Here is a 20,299-nt window from a genome sequence, read left to right as displayed (position 1 = left end):
CGATAACACATACAATCATAAACCAACATTAAACAAAAGAAACATCCATCACAGTGAGTCTCCTCCCGTCACCTCCTCACTGTGATGGAAGGCCAGAATGTATTTTTCTCTTCCCCTGCCGTCTTCTCCCGCGGTCAGGCTGCTGGAGTTGCCACGTCGGGGCGGTTGGGGCTCCCAACTTTGAAGCGCCGCGCCGGATGGTGAAAAGTCCGCGGCGGGCCGACCCAAGCCCCGCAATTCGAGGCGGGAGAAGACGCTGTCGCTGCCGCTGCCGGAGCTCCCGATGTCGGCCCCCACCCAGGGGCCTGCGGGCTTCCGACGTCTAGGCGGCCCGCGCCGAAGCCTCCGGAGACGAGTCGCAGCCGCTCCCGCGGCATCCGAAGGCAGCCAGCGCCGCAGGTGGTGAGTCCGGGCCGCGGGCTCTGTGAACCAGAGCCCAGGTGGTCCCAGCCGGAGCCCGCCAGCTCCAGGTGCATGGCCGGTGGTAGGCCGCAGCGGGAACGGAGACACCACACAGAAACAAAGGTCGGGTCTCCGTTCGGGAGAGACACCTTTACAGTTCCCACTTCACCCCCCCCCCCCCCCCACACATAACACACAACCACAAACACTATATCATATCTAAACTACAATTTTAGACAAAAACAACCAAAAACACAAAAGCCAAACGGACTGCAGGCAAGCCGCAGCTGCGAGGGCAGCGCTGGCTCCTCCTCTGGTGAAAAAAGATGGGTGCCGCTTTTGGGCTGGAACACTTCTTCAAGGCTTCCGATCATCTTCCCGACATCATCCCGTGCGGCACGGTGGCGCAGCGGTAGTCGCTGCTTTACAGCACCTGGGACCCGGGTTCGATCCTGACTATGGGGTGCTGTCTGCATAGAGTTTGTACATTCTCCCTGTGAACTGCGTGGGTTTCCTACAGATGCTGGTTTATACCGAAGATAGACACAGTGCTGAGGTGACTCAATGGGTCAGGCAGCATCCCTGGAGAAAAAGGATGGGTGATGTGTCGGATCAGGACCCTTCTTCAGACTGGTTTGAAGAAGTGTCCCAGCCCAAAAACGTCACCCATCTTTTTTTCTCCAGAGATGCTGCCTGACCCATTGAGTTACTCCACCACTTTGTGTCTATCCAGGAGGATGAAGCCTGATTGACCCAGTATCTCAAACGCCTATCTTATCATTCCATGAATCAGTCTCGCTCTCCATCCATGGTAAGAATATCCTTCTCAGGTAAGGAGACCAAACCCGAACATACTCCGACAGTGTGTCACCAAGGCCCTACGTGACTGCAGCACAATATTGTTGCTGCCATATTCAAGGCACAGATGAAGAATTAGAGATAGGTTGAAGATTTTTGTTCAAACAATGTGTAGTGCAAGGCAGGAAATCATTACCTAAAAGAATAGGGAAGCAGAAAGTGTCACCATATTAAAAAAATTCCTCTGGTGAGCACTGGATGGGAACCAATGGGCTGAGTGCTGGGTATTGCAATTCATCTCGGTCGATCATCCTCAGTTGACATCAGCATGAAGACTGAATGTTCTCGTTCTGTAATGTGAATTTGAATGATTTTTTTAATTGGGTCAGCACCTCATTACTTGCCGATGCAGAATCTTGCAAGACAAACTCCAGCCCACATGAATGAGGAAAGACCCCTGCCATCTGACCAATCCTTCCCATTGTGAGCTGACAGTGTGATTCTGCTGGTTATTGTTTGCCTGGAAGGCTAAACTCTCAGCTCCATCCTACTCTAACCTAATATCGACACAAGCACATGGTGCAGCAAAGGTCATGGAATAGAAAAGTGCAAGTGCGGGAACCCAGCTGATTGTTTCTCCACAATTTGGCTGGGGTCATGAGCAGGGCACTGGTTGGGAATGGAACCAGTTATCCTCCTGTCCGCACGGCTTAGCATCATAACAGCTATCGCGTCCATCTACTCAACCATCAGAAGATGTCATTCAAAAATGGTTACGCTTATTCACAAGCAAAGAGGGTTGCCATCTAGAGGAATCAAAAGGGAGCAGAAGTGAAATATTTCTGCCTAGGTTTTTCATTCCTGGTTATTTCAGAGTGACGATTCAAAGCACAATGAATGAGGACTTTGAACATTTGTTCAGTGACTGGAGTACGTTAATTTTTTCACTGCCACCATGCAACACGATATGATACGATAGAATATTTATCTCAGGAGGGAAATTGGTCTGCCAACAGTCATAAAACACAACGAGATACACGAGACATAGAAACATAGAAAATAGGCGCAGGAGGAGGCCATTCGGCCCTTCGAGCCAGCACAGCCATTCATTGTGATCATGGCTGATCATCCACAATCAGTAACCTGTGCCCAACTTCTCCCCATATCCCTTGATTCCACTAGGCCCCAGAGCTCTATCTAACTCTCTCTTAAATTCATCCAGTGATTTGGCCTCCACTGCCCTCTGTGGCAGAAAATTCCACAAATTCACAACTCTCTGAGTGAAAAAGTTCCCTCTCACCTCAGTTTTAAATGGCCTCCCCTTTATTCGAAGACTGTGGCCCCTGGTTCTGGACTCCCCCAACTATGTTTGGCAACTATTGTGGAAACTTCATCCCCTCTTCGTCCCTCCCCCACACACAACAATTTATCTTCATGATCATTCTTGAGGGAAATAATGCAACAAAGACAAGTGCCATCTGCCACACACATGAAGAATGCTTCAGAAGTTGCATTGGTATTTCTGATAGACTGCCTCATGATTTGCTCAGGAACTTGGCCGTAGTGTAGTAGACATAAAAAGAACGGACATACTGATACGTGCCATTCAACCTAACATGGCGAAGATAGACACAAAAAGCTGGAGCAACAGCGGTTCAGGCAGCATCTCTGGAGAAAAGGAATCGGTGACGTTTTGGGTCGAGATCCTTCTTCAGGCTGAGAGTCAGGGGAGAGGGGGAAACGAGAGACACGAAAAGGTGCATCGAACAAATAAATGAAAGATAGGCAAAAGGACAAATCAAAGCCAGCGAAACGATCAAGGAAAGGCGGAGCCCACAATGGTCCATTGTTGGCTCTGGTGAAGGTGATAACGAGTGATATAAAACAGTGAAACTCAGCAGGATGACAGTGAAACTAGTACAATGACTAGGGTGGGGGAGGGATGGAGAGAGAGGGGACGCAAGGTGTTCTTTCTCCGCTGGATTCTCCTCTCACCTTTGCTCATCGACCTCTAACAGCAGCTACCCAGCTGAACACTGCCATAGCTTTGTAGCTCATGGCCCATTCAGGTACACATCCAATTACTGTTCAAATATGATAAGAGATTTTACATCCAATTTCCTCTCAGGCCATTACCACAATCTGGGTGGAAAAAAAAGAGTTTTTCTAATTCCATTCTATAATTCTTTCCATAAATTATTTTAAATCTATGCCTCTGGTCTTCACCGACCTGTTAAAGGAAATAAGTAAATTGTGAGAATACCACAAAGGGATATAGATAGTGAAGTGAGTGGGCAAAGATCTGACAGATTGAGCATCAGGTGGAAAATGTTAAATTGTTCACTTTAACAGGAAAATGACAATAGTGAGATGATACAGAACTCTGAGATTCAGAAAGATCTGGGTGTCCGAGTGTAGAATTCACAAAACGCAAGCATGTTGGTACAGCAAGTCATTAGGAAAGTGAAAGAATATTCATGGTTTTGTATGGAGCTCAGAATACATAAGGTAAGAAGTCATGTTTTATTCATACGGGGGAATTGGTGAGAGCTCTTTTGGGATAATATACTTAGAATTAAAGAATTCCTTATTTAAGGAAGGGTGTTAACACTTTAGAAGTAGTTAAGTTAAGTAGTTCGCTGGGCCGAAGGGCCTGTTTCCGTGCTGTATCTCTAAACCAAGCTAAAAGGAACACTTCTAAAGTGTTAACACCCTTCCTAACCAGACTAATATATTAGTGTTAACACCCACCCTTTACCAGACTAATATATTAATGGGAGTATAAGAAAATAACTGCAGATGCTGGTACAAATCGAAGGTATTTATTCACAAAATGCTGGAGTAACTCAGCAGGTCAGGCAGCATCTTGGGAGAGAAGGAATGGGCGACGTTTCGGGTCGAGACCCTTCTTCAATATATTAATGGGATGTTAGTTTGGACAGGCTATTCGGGCAGCCGGTGGTGCAGCAGTAGCTGCCAGAGACCCACGTTCCATCTACAGACTACAGCTGCATGACTGTGTGGAGTTTGTACGTTCTCCCCGTGACCTGCGTGGGTTTTCTCCAAGATCTTCGGTTTCCTCCCACTCTCCAAAGATGTACAGGTTTATAGGTTAATTGGCTTGGTATAAATGTAAAATTGTCCCTAGTTTGTGTAGGGTAGTTAATGTGCGGGGATCGCTGGTCGGTGTGGACTCGGTGGGCCGAAGGGCCTGTTTCCGCGCTGTATCTCTAAACTAAACTAAACTAAACCTCGTATCTGCCATATTTTAGAAAAGTGAAATGCAACCTGACTGAAATATATAAGATCCTGAGAAATATTGAGATAATTGATGCAAGTAAGATATATCAGGGCGACACGGTGGCGCAGCGGTAGAGTTGCTGCCTTACAGTGAATGCAGCGCCGGAGACTCAGGTTCGATCCTGACTACGGGTGCCGTCTGTACGGAGTTTGTACGTTCTCCCCGTGACCTGCGTGGGTTTTCTCCGAGATCTTCGGTTTCCTCCCACACTCCAAAGACATACAGGTATGAAGGTTAATTGATTGGGTAATATGTTAAAAACAAATTGTCCCTAGTGTGTGTAGGATAGTGTTAGTGTGCGGGGATCGCTGGGCGGCGCGGACTCGGTGGGCCGAAGGGCCTGTTTCCGCGCTGTATCTCTCAATCGAAAAAATCTAAATCTTCTGGTGGGAGAATCTAGATCTAGGTGTTGGTCCACTTAAGAAATAGAAGAGGTGAATTATTTTCTCTCAGGGATAGTGAGTCTTTGGAACTCTCTTCATCAAAGGCCATTAGAAAAAGTGTCTCTGAATATTTTGAAGATAGAGGTAAAAGGGTATCTTATGCAGTGACTTGATAGATACCTGATGTAATGCTAATGATAATTCAGTGGCATAAGTAACACAGAGAGCAGTTAACTATTGCTGATTGTGATGGAGGTAATGATTCTGAGTCACCTTGACATCAATGTATTTGTTTGTGCAGTTACAGATAATGCAAGAAAATTGCGTGCACATTCTTTTGAAGAGCTTCCACCTCATTTTATGTACGGTAATAACTGAAGCACTGCACACTGACAAAATCTTTGCTTTATTAATTTTGTGAAATGACCACATCCCTCTTCTGAATGGAAATAATTTTCTCAAAGGCATTAGTTTTGTTTAATATTTAGATTATATTAAGGCTGAGTAGAGTTTTGATTAGATTCCTTTCACTTGGGAAAAGACGAACATTAAATCTTATTAAATCTGATGATACAACATTGTAGCATTTCTATACCACTGCCAGTAAAACACAATGGGGAGATATAGTTCTTTGGTCCCAGTGCGAAACTGGTGCAAATATCATCCACAGTAGTACTCATCTCCTCAGGAATCTATTAGCTAAAGTCCATGGAACAAATACATGGGGCTGAGTCCATAAACCACCAATATCCTCAGTCCCACATAGCCTTTGGCACCAGGAATTAATTTCTCTCTCAGTGGATTTAATGGTGGATTTAAGAGACGTAGTGGTAGAGCTACTGCCTTACAGCGCCAGAGACCCGGGTTCGATCGTGATTATGGATACTTGTCTGTACTGAGTTTGTACGTTCTACCGGTGACCTACGTGGGTTTTCTGTGAGATCTTCAGTTTCCTCCCACACTTCAAAGACGTACAGGATTGTAGGCTAATTGGCTTGGTATAATTGTAAATGGCCCCTAGCATGTGTAAGATGGTGTTAGTATACGGTGACCACTGGTCGGTTTGGGCTCGGTGGGCCGAAGAGCCTGTTTCCGTGCTGTATCTCTAAACCAAACTAAAAAAAGGTGGCCAAGATCCAAAACCACAAGGTCGCACAAGCAGGAATGCACTCTGGGAAATCCTGCTCCTTGTGCAGCTTACCTCCTCTGCCGCTCCAAAATTAGCTCAACAGACACCAAGATACAGACGCTCTAAAAGAATTCCAGCATGTCCACGTTTTCACCCCCGTATCGGCGAGACCAAGCGTAGACTCGGCGACCGTTTCGCCAAACACTTGTGCATTGGTCCGCCAAGGCCTACAGGATTGCCCTGTTGCTATTTTAATGCTTCTTCCCATTTCTATGCTGACCTTTCTGTCCTGGGACTCCTCCATTGCCAGAGTGAGGCCAAACACAAAGTGGAGGAACAGCACCTCATATTCCGCTTGGGTTGTCATCTTAATGGGCTCATGGTGGTATGCACCTTGGGATAATTTGTTATGTTGCTGGCCAATGTAATCTTCAATTGTCTCTTCTCAGGGAAGATACCGTTTCCAACTGCAACAGCACAGTGCAAAGCTCTTACCTTATGGTTACCGGTGTGAAGATAAGCATTGTGGTGACATTGTCCAAGAAAGCTGAAAGAATGGCCGCAATGAGACACAGAATAACGATCATGGGCCATACTCTCCCTCTGGACAGCTGGTAAGCCTAGAAAACAATAAGATTTTCAATGCAGAAAAATAAATGGCTGCTTCATTCAATGTACTTTAAAAAAAAATTAACTTACTTTTAACCTACATTGAGTACAATAATTCACTGAAGTATCTTGGAACTTTTAGTATATTAAAAAAAACCATAGAGAAAGCTTTTGTAGTGTAAAATATTTAATCAATTTTTTTCTTATTAAAAAATTCCTATAGACACAATGTAAAAGTTTATCTTCTGACTGAGTTTTTTTTTAAATTCTATGAGATTTCACACAACTTAAACTGGCAATATGTCTGAAGAAGGGTCCCGACCTGAAATGTCACCTATCCATGTTCTCCAGAGATGCTGCCTATCCCGTTGACTTGCTCCAACACTTTGTGTAAACTAGCATCTGCAGTTCCTTCTATCTACTATATATTTGCTGGATAACATCATATTGCAATCCCAGAGGTAAAGTTAATATATGATTAAAAACATTCATAACTAATGACTGGTCTTTAACATGCTCTAATTAGATGTCTTGTTTATTAATCCATATTTTACCTCTATATTAACAGCGTGTTTATCTGCATACTGTTATTAACGCAGCAGATTACTTAGCAAAGTGGCAAGGATCACATATCACCAGGCGATGATGGCGCCTCGCCAACGGTCTGTCTTCGTCTTTTTCCTTCTTTATGTTTTTATTTGTTGTAAAATGTATGTTTTAGTTTATCTTTAGTTTTGTATTATGTGAGGTGGGGGGGGGGGGGGGAGGGGGTGGGGGGATGAGGGAAACTTTTCTTATCTCTTTCCTCGACGGAGATGCAACTTTTTCCGTGTCGTATCTCTGTCCGCACTGCGGCCTAACATCGTGGAGTTAGCGGCCTCTTGTTCGGGACTTCTAGAGCTCCAAACCCGTGGAGCCAGTGGACCTTCACATCTTTGAGCGGGCGATCCCTTTGCCTGGGGTCGGCCTTTGGTGCTCCAACCGGCGGGAGCTGCGGACTTTAACATCGCGGAGCTCACGGTCCTGGTTAGCGACCGATTTCGGGAACTCCAAGACGCAGGGGTTCGACCGTCCCAATGCAGGAGCTTAGACCGCCCCGACGTGGGAGCTCGATCGCGGATGGTTCGACTCCCCCGACCGCGGGAGGAAAGGAGGAAAGAAGATAAGACTTTATTGCCTTCCGTCACAGTGGGGAATGTGGAGGAGCCGCTGTGGTGGATGTTTATGTCAAATTTTTATGTAGTTGTGTCTCTTGGTGCTTTTTTGGTATGACTGTACGGCAAACCAAATTCCTCGTACGTTGCAAAACATAGATGGCTAACAAATTACGATTATGATTATTATGATGATGATATCAGAAGGAACAGGCCTTGCTGGATGATTTGCAATACACTACCCTTGACCATGCTAAACAGCAGCTCCCTGTGAATCCCCCCTCCCATCTCGTAAAATCTCCCACATTTGCAAGTTGGATTTTCCACTAAACCTACAGCTGTCACTGAAGAGGAAGCTTTATGAAGATTCTGCTATCCCGTATTGAAATTCACCGCCAGGTAATAGGAATAAATATAGTGGTATTGCTGCATTGTGTTCTGTCTCCAAGGTTCCATTCTACTGACGTCGAAGGAGTATATATCAGAGGTAGAGTATAATGCATCGAGATTACCATATAATGTGATTAAGGCTAACATAAATGTAGAGGCATTTAGGGCGGTACGGTGGCGCAGCGGTAGAGGTGCTACCTTACAGCGCCAGAGACCCGGGTTCGATCCCGGCTACAGGTGCTTGTCTGTACGGAGTTTGTACGTTCTCCCCATGACCTGCGTGGGTTTCCTCCGAGATCTTCGGTTTCCTCCCACACTCCAAAGACGTTGGCTTGGTATACAGTAAGTGTAAATTGGCCCTGGTATGTGTAGGATAGTGTTAATGTGTGGGGATCGCTGGTCGGTGTGGACTCAGTGGGCTAAGGGCCTGTTTCCGCGCTGTATCACTAAACTAAAATAAACTGGAGACGCAAACCACTTTGGTCCAGAAAGACGCAAGCATTTTCAGTATGAAGCACGAGGAGAAATGTTTAATCAACAGGGCATGCATGTACCATGTGGCAGCAATATCTGTACCATTGACAAAGTTCTGTCATGTGCTGGGTCTCCCAGTGCTCGAGAAGTGTCATTAATTTATACAAGGGAATGAAAGAAATAATTACAATTCAGCCATATTTTCCTTTTGGCCATCTCTTTGTTTTATAACCGGTTACATTACAATGATGTCATTGTTGTTTGATTACTTTTATTCCCCCTGCGGTAATTGTAATTATAGGAAGACATGATTTGGAACTGAAACAAAGTAAGCCGCTGATAAGCAGATCCCAATTAATCGTAAGCCAAGCCACCTCTGAATTCAAAACTAACTTTGATGTAATGTTTGCTTTTTGGTTTCACGTTAAAGCATACCCAGCTTGGAAATATCATTGTCTCAGGATGGTTTCGGAAAGACCCTAAAAGAAATCATTAGTTCAGATTAGGGTGGCGCGGTAGCGCAGCGGTAGAGTTGCTGCCATACAGCGACAAAGACCCAGGTCCGATCCTGGCTACGGGTTCTGTCTATGGAGTCGCACGTTCTCCCCGTGACCTGCGTGGGTTTTCTCCAGGATCTCCGGTTTCCTCCCACACTCTAAAGTCATACAGGTTTGTAGGTTAATTGGCTTGGCATAATGGTAATTAGTCGCTAGTGAGGGTACGATCGTTGGTCGGCAAGGACTCAGGCAGCTGAAGGACCTGTTTCCGCGCTGTATCTCCAAACTAAACTAAAAAGGATAAGCATGAACTGGTGATGGCGTATACAAAAATAAACCATGACCGGTAATCATAGTCAGCAGATCAGCCAGCATCTGTGGAGAAAGTGACAAGGTTAATGGTCAATAATGGTGTTACGTGTGGCTGCGCCTAACGGCTGCGGCTCGCTGGCTGTCTGTTTGTCCTTTTTCCTTTTTTGTTTGTGTGTTGGTGTTGGGATGGTTTTTGTTTTTGTTTTTGGCTGTGTATGTGTGGGGGGTGCGGGGGGGTGGGGTGGGGTGGGGGAAAGCTTTCTTTTTTTAGGTCTCTTCCACGGCTGCGGGGCCTTCCATCGCCCGCGGGGCGTTCCGTCGCCCGGCACGGCTCGGCCGCTGGACTTAACATCGCCGGCGCGGCGCGGCTCGGCCGCGGGACTTAACATCGCCGGTGCCTTCCATCGCCCGGTACGGCCGCGGGACGGTTCAGCGCTCGGTGCGGCTCGGCCGCGGGGCCTTCCATCGCCAGTGCGGCTCGGCCGCTGGACTTAACATCGCCGGCGCGGCGCAGCCGCGGGACGGTTCAGCGCTCGGTGCGGCTCGGCCGCGGGGCCTTCCATCGCCCGGCGCGGCTCGGCCGCTGGACTTAACAGCGCCCGGTGCGGCTCGGCAGCGGGACCTAACATCGCCCGGCGCGGCTCAGCCGCGGGGCCTTCCATCGCCCGGTATGGCTCGGCCGCGGGACGTTTCAGCGCCCGGTGCGGCTCGGCCGCGGGGACTTCCATCCCCTTGCGGGGGCTGTGCGGGTCGGTCGCCTCGGTAGGGGTCGAGCTGCCTGTCCGTGGGCGTGGGGGAAGAGAGTAGAAGTTTTGTTGCCTCCATCACAGTGAGGGGGTGTTTCGAGTCACTGTGATGGATGTTTGTGTTGGGGTCGTGTGTCTTGTGTTCCTTTCTTTTTTGTGTTCTGTGACTGCTGGAAATGTAATTTCGTTCGGTATCTCGGTACCGAATGACAATAAAGTTCTGTATTCTGTATTCAATGATTAATGGGATTGGGGGTGATGTGGGAGTGGGGGAAGGACAGGAGAATGGGAGAAATGGGTACACACAGCGATTGAGGGGAGCACAGGAAAGAGGAAGGGGGTCACTTAAGGGAAGGCTTCATCATTTGGAAGTTCATTCATTTCATGAGCAAACTGAGATTGATTAGCGTTGTGCAGAGATAGCAACAAACAAACAAACTTTCCGATGAAGGTGTTGATTAGCAACAAGTGCATTGATGAGCAAATTGATTATCCAAGTATGAGTTAAGGCATTCTCCATAACAAGTTGAGCCACACATCATTGATGGAAAGTATCAAACGGAAGCCTACTCTGGTGAGGCTTTATGAGTGAGTGGAGTGCACATTGATTCACAACGGATAATGAGAATAGATGCCACCAACGTGGCAATCTATGAAATGAGGCCACATTTAATAGGAAGGATCTTAATTTAAATATTAATTGGATTTTAATTCTCTGTCCCCCACACAGGGACCACACAGTGGTAGAGTTGCTGCCTCACAGCGCCAGAGACCCGTGTTCGATCCTGACTACGGGTGCTGTCTGTACAGAGTTTGTACGTTCTCCTTGTGATCGCATAAGTTTTCTCCGGGTGCTCTGGTTTCCTTCCACACACCAAAGACGTACAAGTTTGTAGGTTAATTGGTTTCAGTAAGTTGTAAAGAAATTGTCCCTAGTGTGTATAGGTTGGTGTACAGGGTGATCGCAGGTCAACGCAAACTCGGTGGGACGAAGGGCCTGTTTCCATGTTGTACCCCTAAAGTGTAGAATGTAAATTTTTAGCTGAGAATGCAAACCTGGAGGCCTGTTGCGTGGTATCGGGCTGATTCTCCAGACCAAGTTCCTTCAGTCGGGTTCTCTCCAGACACCATTAGTCTCCAAAACAAGAGGGGCAATTTACAATGGCCAATTAAACTACCACATCCTTGGAATCTGAGCGAAAATTGGAACGGGAAAAGTTCAGGGTGATGCAGCTGGTAGAGTTGCTGCCTCACAGCGTCAGTGACCCTGGTTCGATCCTGACCTCGGGTGCTGCCTGTGTGGACTTTGCACGTTTTCTCAGTGACTGCGTGCGATGCTTCCCGGTGCTCCGGTTTCCTCCCGGGCAGATGCGTGGCAAATATAGCTAAATGTGAGGTTATGCACTTTGGCGGCAGAAATAAGGAGGCAGATTATTATGGAGTTAGGTTAGGTAAGGGGGAGGTGCAGCGAGTCCTGGGTGTCCACGTACACCAGTCACTGAAAGTTGGCATGCAGGTACAGCAGGCATTGAAAAAAGCTAATGGAATGTTGGCCTTCATAACAAGAGGATTTCAGTATAGGAGTAAAGAGGTTCTTCTGCAGTTGTATAGGGCCCTGGTAAGACCACATCTGGAGTATTGTGTACAGTTTTGGTCTCCTAATTTGAGGAAGGACATCCTTGTAATTGAGGCAGTGCAGCGTCGGTTCACGAGATTGATCCCTGGGATGGCGGGACTGCCATATGAGGAAAGATTGAAAAAACTAGGCTTATATTCACTGGAGTTTAGAAGGATGAGAGGGGATCTTATAGAAACATATAAAATTATAAAAGGACTGGACAAGCTAGATGCAGGAAAAAAAAATCCCAATGTTGGGCGAGTCCAGAACCAGGGGCCACAGTCTTAGAATAAAGGGGAGGCCATTTAAAATTGAGGTGAGAAAAAACTTTTTCATTGAATAGCTTGCATGGATCCCCTCTGAACTCCTTCTTTCAAGTTCCACCCACTTTAAAATATATTCTGTCTTTCTATTCCTTCTACTAAAGTGGATGTCTTTCAATCTGCCTACATTATATTATTTTTGCCATATCTTTGCACATACAGTGAGCTGTCCGTGTACCCAAAGCCTGTCACCCTCACTGTCCACGATGCCACATAAGTTAACTCTGCATGAATATCATTAGCTTTTGAGCGCATATCAGTAAATGAGATGAAATTAGCAATATATGTGGAAATGTCAAACAGAGGGATAGGATTATGCAGAAATTGAATATTGTTCAATAATCTGAGGAGTGGGTTCTTGACCGAGAGAACGATAAAGGAAAATTAGAATGAGGTTGTTTAACCGCCTGGTTAATCCTCACAATGCCTTCGTAAGCATTGTTTTAAAAGTCAACATTTTTACAGCAAAAAAACAACCATTCAGCCATTTTTGAAAGAGCAATTAATTATTCATGTACTCCCACTCTAACCCATGGTCGAGCAAATTATTCAAATAGACATTCAATTCCTTATTAAAAGTTAACAGTGAATCGGTTTCCACTTACTTCCAGGCAATTAGCTGTGGATCAGTGGCAGGGAAACATTTGGAGAAGGTTCTTCGAGGCAGGATTTACTCCCATTTGGAAAAGCGAGGACTCATCAAGGAAAGACAGCCTGGCTTCAAGGTAGAGATTAGGACGTAAATGGGGTAGATAGCTAGAGCCCTTTTCCCAAGCCACAGCCTTGTGGACATATCAAATACATAGAAGGCGCAAGTGTCGGTGAGAGGGGAAAAGTTTAAAGGAGATTTGTAAGCCAAAGTTTTTTTTACACAGAGTGCCTGTATCAAGCTGGCATGGGAGCTGGCAGAAGCAGATATGATAGCTACATTTAAGAAGCATTAGAACAGACAGGGTAGAAGGACACTGACAATGTGCTAGCAGGGGATGTGTAGGAAGGAACTGCAGATGCTGGTTTAAACCAAAGATAGATACAAAAAGCTGGAGTAACTCAGCGAGTCAGACAGCATCTCTGGAGAAAAGGAATAGGTGACGTTTCGGGTCGAGTCTGTCTGAAGAAGGGTCTCAACCCGAAAAGTCACCTATTCCTTTTCTCCAGAGATGCTGTCTGACCCGTCGAGTTACTCCAGCTTTTTGTGTCTATCTTCGTGTTAGCAGGTAAGGTTGGTTTAATTTGAGATCATAATCAGCGCAGACATGGTGGGCCGAATCTTATCGAAACGTATAAGATTATTAAGGGGTTGGACACGTTAGAGGCAGGAAACATGTTCCCAATGTTGGGGGAGTCCAGAACAAAGGGCCACAGTTTAAGAATAAGGGGTAGGCCATTTAGAACGGAGATGAGGATAAGCCACACCTTTGTGAAGGCCGACATTATGACAAATGGCTGGAAGACCCCATGGGAACTCCAGCACAAAACCCAGGCAATTCCCAACCTGTATGACTGTGTTTAAGAGCATAGACAGTGACAGCTTACAATTGTAGCTCCAGATCATGAAAAGTCCCTTTGTTCTCCAGCACTGTTCTGTCAAGAAGCAAAGTATAACCTTTAATCTAATCTATAATTTTTGAGTTATGTGAGTAAATGACTTCAAACTAATGCCGGTCATTAAGAAAATAAAATCTGATATGAATGGCAGATGGACATTATGGCATTTGGGCTCGTATTGAATTAAAATATCGCGCCTGCCACTAAAATAGATGGTTGTGAGGTAAGATAAATGAACAGAATTGGAAATAGGTCAGAGAGAAAAAAATAATAATTCAATAACATTTTTAAATGTTTGTTTGACATTAAAAGGGCACAGTACAACGCTGAGCAAAAGTAGGGTTGAATTTTATTTGATGACAAAAGGGCGGCACGGTGGCGCAGCGGTAGAGTTGCTGCCTTACAGCGAATGCAGCGCCGGAGACTCAGGTTTGATCCTGACTACGGGCGCCATCTGTACAGAGATTGTACGTTCTCTCCGTGACCTGCATAGGTTTTCTCCGAGATCTTCGGTTTCCTCCCACACTCCAAAGATGTACAGGTATGTAGGTTAATTGGCTGGGCAAATGTAAAAATTGTCCCTAGGGTGTAGGATAGTGTTAATGTGCGGGGATCGCTGGGCGGCGCAGACCCGGTGGGCCGAAGGGCCTGTTTCCGCGCTGTATCTCTAAATCTTAGTAAAATCTAAATATAAAATGTATTTTCCAGACAGGTTGAACATGAAACCGTCGCTGCCAGTAAAACTATGAACCTGGGGTTGTGGTTACTTTCTGAAAGACAGATCTGCACCCTAATATCTCTGACTGAAAGGGAGCTTTATATAAACAAGCTGCCTATTCATCGTTTTTAAGGCAGAGATAGATAGGTTCTTGATGACCAGGGGTTATGGGGAGAAGGCAGGAGAATGGGGTTGGAATGGCAGAGTAGACTCGATGGGCCGAATGGCCTAATTCTGCTCCTGTCACTTATGAATTTATGAAGTTATTATTTTCATCCCAGGAAAAACTATGGGGCTCATGCAAGTTGCTCTGCAGGTCTTGCGGCTTCTTGATGCACCCTGACAGTTTCTAACAGAGTTCCAAGTTCAACAGTCCGTCATTAAACTTGCCCAGAGTTTTGGTGGTATAAATAAGGAGGTTATATGTATTAGAAATCTGGTTAGTAGCCTTTTTGCTCTGGCTTTTTCTCACCCACAGTTTATTTTCTTCCACTTTCAGTCTGAAAAAGAGTTCCTACCCGAAACATCACCTATTCTTTTTCTCCAGAGATGTTGCTTGACCTGCTGAGTTGCTGCAACATTTTGTGTCTATCTTCTTGAAGCCATTAGTAACGGACTGAAGATAATTGGCAAGAGAATCAGAACGGCAACAAGATTAATTCATTCTTGTGCCGTGAGAAACATAGAAGAGTGCAGCACTGGAGAGGCCCTTCAATAGACAATAGACAATAGGTGCAGGAGGAGGCCATTCGGCCCTTCGGCCCTTCGAGCCAGCACTGCCAGTCAATGTGATCATGGCTGATCATTCTCAATCAGTACCCCGTTCCTGCCTTCTCCCCATACCCCCTGACTCCGCTGTCCTTAAGAGCTCTATCTAGCTCTCTCTTGAATGCATTCAGAGAATTGGCCTCCACTGCCTTCTGAGGCAGAGAATTCCACAGATTCTCAACTCTCTGACTGAAAAAGTTTTTCCTCATCTCCGTTCTAAATGGCCTACCCCTTATTCTTAAACTGTGGCCCTTTGTTCTGGACTCCCCCAACATTGGGAACATGTTTCCTGCCTCTAACGTGTCCAACCCCTTAATAATCTTATACGTTTCGATAAGATCTCCTCTCATCCTTCTAAATTCCAGTGAATACAAGCCTAGTCACTCCAGTCCTTCAACATACGACAGTCCCGCCATTCCGGGAATTAACCTAGTAAACCTACTCGGCGCGCCCTCAATAGCAAAACCCTTGTGTGTGTAGGGTAGTGTTAATGTGAGGGGATCGCTGATCAGTGCAGATTCGGTGGGCCAAAGGGCCTGTTTCCACACTGTATATCTAAACTAAACTAAACTAAATTCTTCAGTCTGAAGAAGGGTCTCGACCCGAAACGTCACCCATTCCTTCTCTCCTGAGATGCTGCCTGACCTGCTGAGTTACTCCAGCATTTTGTGAATAAATCGATTTGTACCAGCATCTGCAGTTATTTTCTTATAAATATCCAACTGTTTCAGAGAAAGAGGACTTAAAACCATCCCCTCGTGCAACACAGTTCACATATTCAGGATGTAACAATTTATCTGTAATCAGAAATGTTATTCAGATAAAACCAAACTCGAAAGAAATATAAATACCATAACTGTAGTAAGTATTGTCATAAATTTTTCCCATGAGCGATCTCCATTTACTGATCCTACCTCATGACATTTCTATGCCAGTGATGTTCCAGTCTACACCATTTATAATTCTGTCCTCATCTCTGACACACTAGCGTGCTTGTCATGTATTTTACTCAATCATACAAATCAAACATTGCCCAGAAACTGACTGGTGCAGAATTACTTGTTATCTGATCTACAGAATGGAATTAGCAGTAATATGCAAGCATTTAACCTCACGATGTGAGGTGCATTCATGCATGTAGCCATGAAGTTGAAGCTGCATTCTCCAGCATTCGACTAAGCATATTTTAAGTTATTTTGCAAATAGTAGTTTAGTTTAGTTTAGAGATACAGCATGGAAGCAGGCCCTTCAGCCCACCGGGTCCGCGCCGCCAGCGATCCACGCACATGAACACTATCCTACACGCACTAGGGACATTTTTACAATTATTCCAAGCCAATTAACCTACAAACCCGTGTGTCTCTGGAGTGTGGGATGAAACAGAAGATCTCGGAGAAAACCCTTACAGGGCACGAGGAGAACGTACAACATCCGTACAGACGAGCATCCCTAGTCAGGATCGAACCCTGGTCTTTGGCGCTGTAAGGCAGTAGCTCTACCACTAGGCCACCTTGATGGCCTTTAGTTTAGTTTAGTTTAGTTTAGTTTAGTATAGTTTAGTTACAGTAGGGAAACAGGCCCTTTGGCCCAGAGTCCATGTCGACTAGATAGAGCTCTTAAGGATAGCGGAGTCAGGGGGTATGGGGAGAAGGCAGGAACGGGGTACTGATTGAGAATGATCAGCCATGATCACATTGAATGGTGGTGCTGGCTCGAAGGGCCGAATGGCCTCCTCCTGCACCTATTATCTATTGTCTATTGACTATCGAATCACCTATTCACATAGTTCCATGATATCCCATTTTCGCATCCGCTCCCTACACTCTGGGGCCAATTTACAGAGGCGAATTAATCTACAAACCCGCATATCTGTGCAATGAGGGAGGATACCAGCGCGCCCGGAGAAAAACCCACCTTGTCACGGGGAGAACGTGCAAACTCCACACAGACAGCACCCGAGGGCAGGATTGAACCCGGGTCTCTGGCTTTGTGAAGCAGATCTACCAGCTGCACCACTGTACCGCCCTAGTTATTTGCCTAAGCATGTTCATCCAACTATAATCAATTGCCAGAGATCGATATGCACAAATAATCACTTTGTGTAAATTTTCTCCCAACCTTATTGTGAGCTGTTGTAACGATGAACTTGCCAAGGTTACCTTAAAATTCATTTAAAATCACATGTGGAAGGTGTTCCTTTATATTCTGAATTACATCCTTTATATAGTTGAGTTCATTAGTCATTCAGTGCTAGGAAGGTCATGCTACCAAATACATCACAAACCAGGGAGATAATTGCTTTGCACCTCTAATCGGAATTGAAGGAAATGAAACTTCTTCACTCACCTTAACAGCACAGTAATCGAAAAAGCCAGTCTCCGAAAATATTGCCACCAAAATCATCTTTAAAAGAAAAGCAGCAGAGTGAGTAGAGGGATGTTGGCTTTGAGGTTTTTGTTTTCAACATTCATTACTTTTTCTCTTATTTTTCACCATTTATCCTGAAAGTCACGATAGACACAAAATGCTGGCGTAACTCAGCGGGACAGGCAGCATCTCTGGCGAGAAGGAATGGGTGACATTTCAGACTCAAGTCTGAAGAAGGGTCTCGACCTGAAACGTCACCCACTCCTTCTCTCCAGAGATGCTGCCGGTCCCGCTGAGCCACTCCGGCATTTTGTGTCTATCTTCGGTTTAAACCAGCATCTGCGGTTCCTTCCTACATATCCTTGAAGTAATTTTACCTTAAGTTACAGAGGGTTTTTTTCATTAACAGCTATGGGTATAACAAGCGTGAGCTAACTGGTCTAATAACAAGCGGAGAATGCTTTTGAGCACACCATAATTTCATCTGCACCATTAGCCAACAGTAGTTCATACGGTGTGTGCGCGAATCAAGTGGGGTCAAGTGCCTCGTGAAGCATTTCCAACTTGCCATGAAATCCGGAAATTACTCGAAGCTGACCGATTTGACATGAAATTATTCTGGCTGGGGTTTTTTTTCCTTCATTTCTGTCACGGTTTTTATTTCCATTAGTGCGTAGGTGGATCATCAAGGGCTGATAAGGCCATGAGGTGAACATTCAACTCTTGTTAATCTGAAAAGTGATGTTAACCCTTCAGGATAAAACACTCGGGTTTCTGGAAAAATGCAAAGGAGAGTTATTACGGCCAAAGGCATTATCCGAACATATTTTAAAACCTAAGTTATGGTCACCTTTATGCTTGGTGCTTTTCTTCCTCAGGATATTTCAGATCCCAGTGCAAGTATCAGTCATAACACAGCTAGTACAATTTTCACCTCACAATCAAGAGTATTTCATTATCATATGTACCGACAATGGGGCAATTAATTTCCTACTTACAGCAGCATAACAGCCCTGTAAACACAACACGCATAGATAATGTAAGAAAATAACTGCAGATGCTGGTACAAATCAAAGGTATTTATTCACAAAATGCTGGAATAACTCAGCAGGTCAGGCAGCATCTCAGGAGAGAAGGAATGGGTGACGTTTCGGGTCGAGACCCTTCTTCAAACTGATGTCAGGGGGGCGGGACAAAGGAAGGATATAGGTGGAGACCGGAAGTTAGAGGGAGAACTGGGAAGGGGGGGGGGGGGGGGGGGAGAGAGGGACAGAGGAACTATCTAAAGTTGGTGAAGTCAATGTTCATACCGCTGGGCTGCAAGCTGCCCAAGCGAAATATGAGGTGCTGTTCCTCCAATTTCCGGTGGGCCTCACTATGGCACTGGAGGAGGCCCATGACAGAAAGGTCAGACTGGGAGTGGGAGGGGGAGTTGAAGTGCTCAGCCACCGGGAAATCAGGTTGGTTAAAGCGCACTGAGCAAAGGTGTTGAGCGAAACGATCACCGAGCCTGCGTTTGGTTTCGCCGATGTAAAGAAGTTGACAGCGGATACAACCGATGAGGTTGGAGGGAAGTGTAGGTGAATCTCTGTTGAATACGCATAGATAATATAAAATAAACAAAAAATCAATAAATTAAAAACCCCAATATTAGGGGGAAAAAAACTGATGGCCTTAGTGCAACCAAAGTTCAGAGCTGCGGTTAGTGTTGTATAGTGTTCAAGGGCCTGATGGTTGTTGGGAGGAAGCTGTCTTTGAATCTGGTGGTCACAGTTTTTAGACTCTGATATCTTCTTCCGAATGGTAGCAGTGAAATGAGAGCCGAGCCAGGGTGGTACTGGGTCTTTGATGATAGCGGCTGCCTTTTTGCAGCGGTATCTCCTAAGCAGTTGTTGAGGTAGCACCTCCTACAGCTGTAAGCAGTACCTCCTACAGATCCCTTTGATGAATAAATATTTTATCATTCCTTCAACATCTACATGGGCGCAGCGGTAGAGTTGCTGCCTTACAGCGCTTAGAGACCCGGGTTCGATCCTGACTACGGGTGGTGTCTGTGCGGAGTTTGTACGTTCTCCCCGTAACCCATGTGGGTTTCCTCCTAGATCTTCAGTTTCCTCCCACACTCCAAAGACATAGAAACATAGAAAATAGGTGCAGGAGTAGGCCATTCGGCCCTTCGAGCCTGCACCGCCATTCAATATGATCATGGCTGATCATCCAGCTCAGTAACCTGTACCTGCCTTCTCTCCATACCCCCTGATCCCTTTAGCCACAAGGGCCACATCTAACTCCCTCTTAAATATAGGCAATGAACTGGCCTCAAATACCTTCTGTGGCAGAGAATTCCACAGACTCACCACTCTCTGTGTGAAGAAATGTTTTCTCATCTCGGTCCTAAAAGACTTCCCCCTTATCCTTAAGCTGTGACCTCTGGTTCTGGACTTCCCCAACATCGGGAACAATCTTCCCGCATCTAGCCTCTCCAACCCCTTAAGAATTTTATATGTTTCAATAAGATCCCCCCTCAGTCTTCTAAATTCCAGCGAGTACAAGCCTAGTCTATCCAGTCTTTCTTCATATGCAGTGTGCAGAAATAGGCCATTCAACCCATGCTGACCATGAAGCGCCAATGTGCAGAAGATCAACCAATTTTTTTGATGTTATCTAAAATATCTGTTCTGATGTTTAATAAACTAATATCACTGTGGTTTAATCAATTGTTCTGGCAATGTAGTTGAGATTAAAAAATCCAAAATCCAATT

General features: G+C 45.5%; 1 protein-coding gene across 1 annotated transcript in view; it reads right to left on the bottom strand.

The window, feature by feature from the left end:
- Positions 1–20,299, bottom strand: part of oca2 (oculocutaneous albinism II) — a 337,303-nt gene that overhangs the window by 182,773 nt on the left and 134,231 nt on the right. Inside the window, exons 12-13 of the mRNA XM_078402106.1 lie at positions 17,517–17,573; positions 6,509–6,633 (exon numbers count right to left, since the gene is read on the bottom strand). Coding sequence (XP_078258232.1) covers positions 6,509–6,633; positions 17,517–17,573 — 182 coding nt within the window. The remainder of the gene's footprint in view (positions 1–6,508; positions 6,634–17,516; positions 17,574–20,299) is intronic.

The sequence above is a fragment of the Rhinoraja longicauda genome, chromosome 7 (genome assembly GCF_053455715.1).
Source record: "Rhinoraja longicauda isolate Sanriku21f chromosome 7, sRhiLon1.1, whole genome shotgun sequence".
NCBI classification, from domain to species: domain Eukaryota; kingdom Metazoa; phylum Chordata; class Chondrichthyes; order Rajiformes; family Arhynchobatidae; genus Rhinoraja; species Rhinoraja longicauda.
This window is presented reverse-complemented; position numbering and strand designations above follow the sequence as displayed.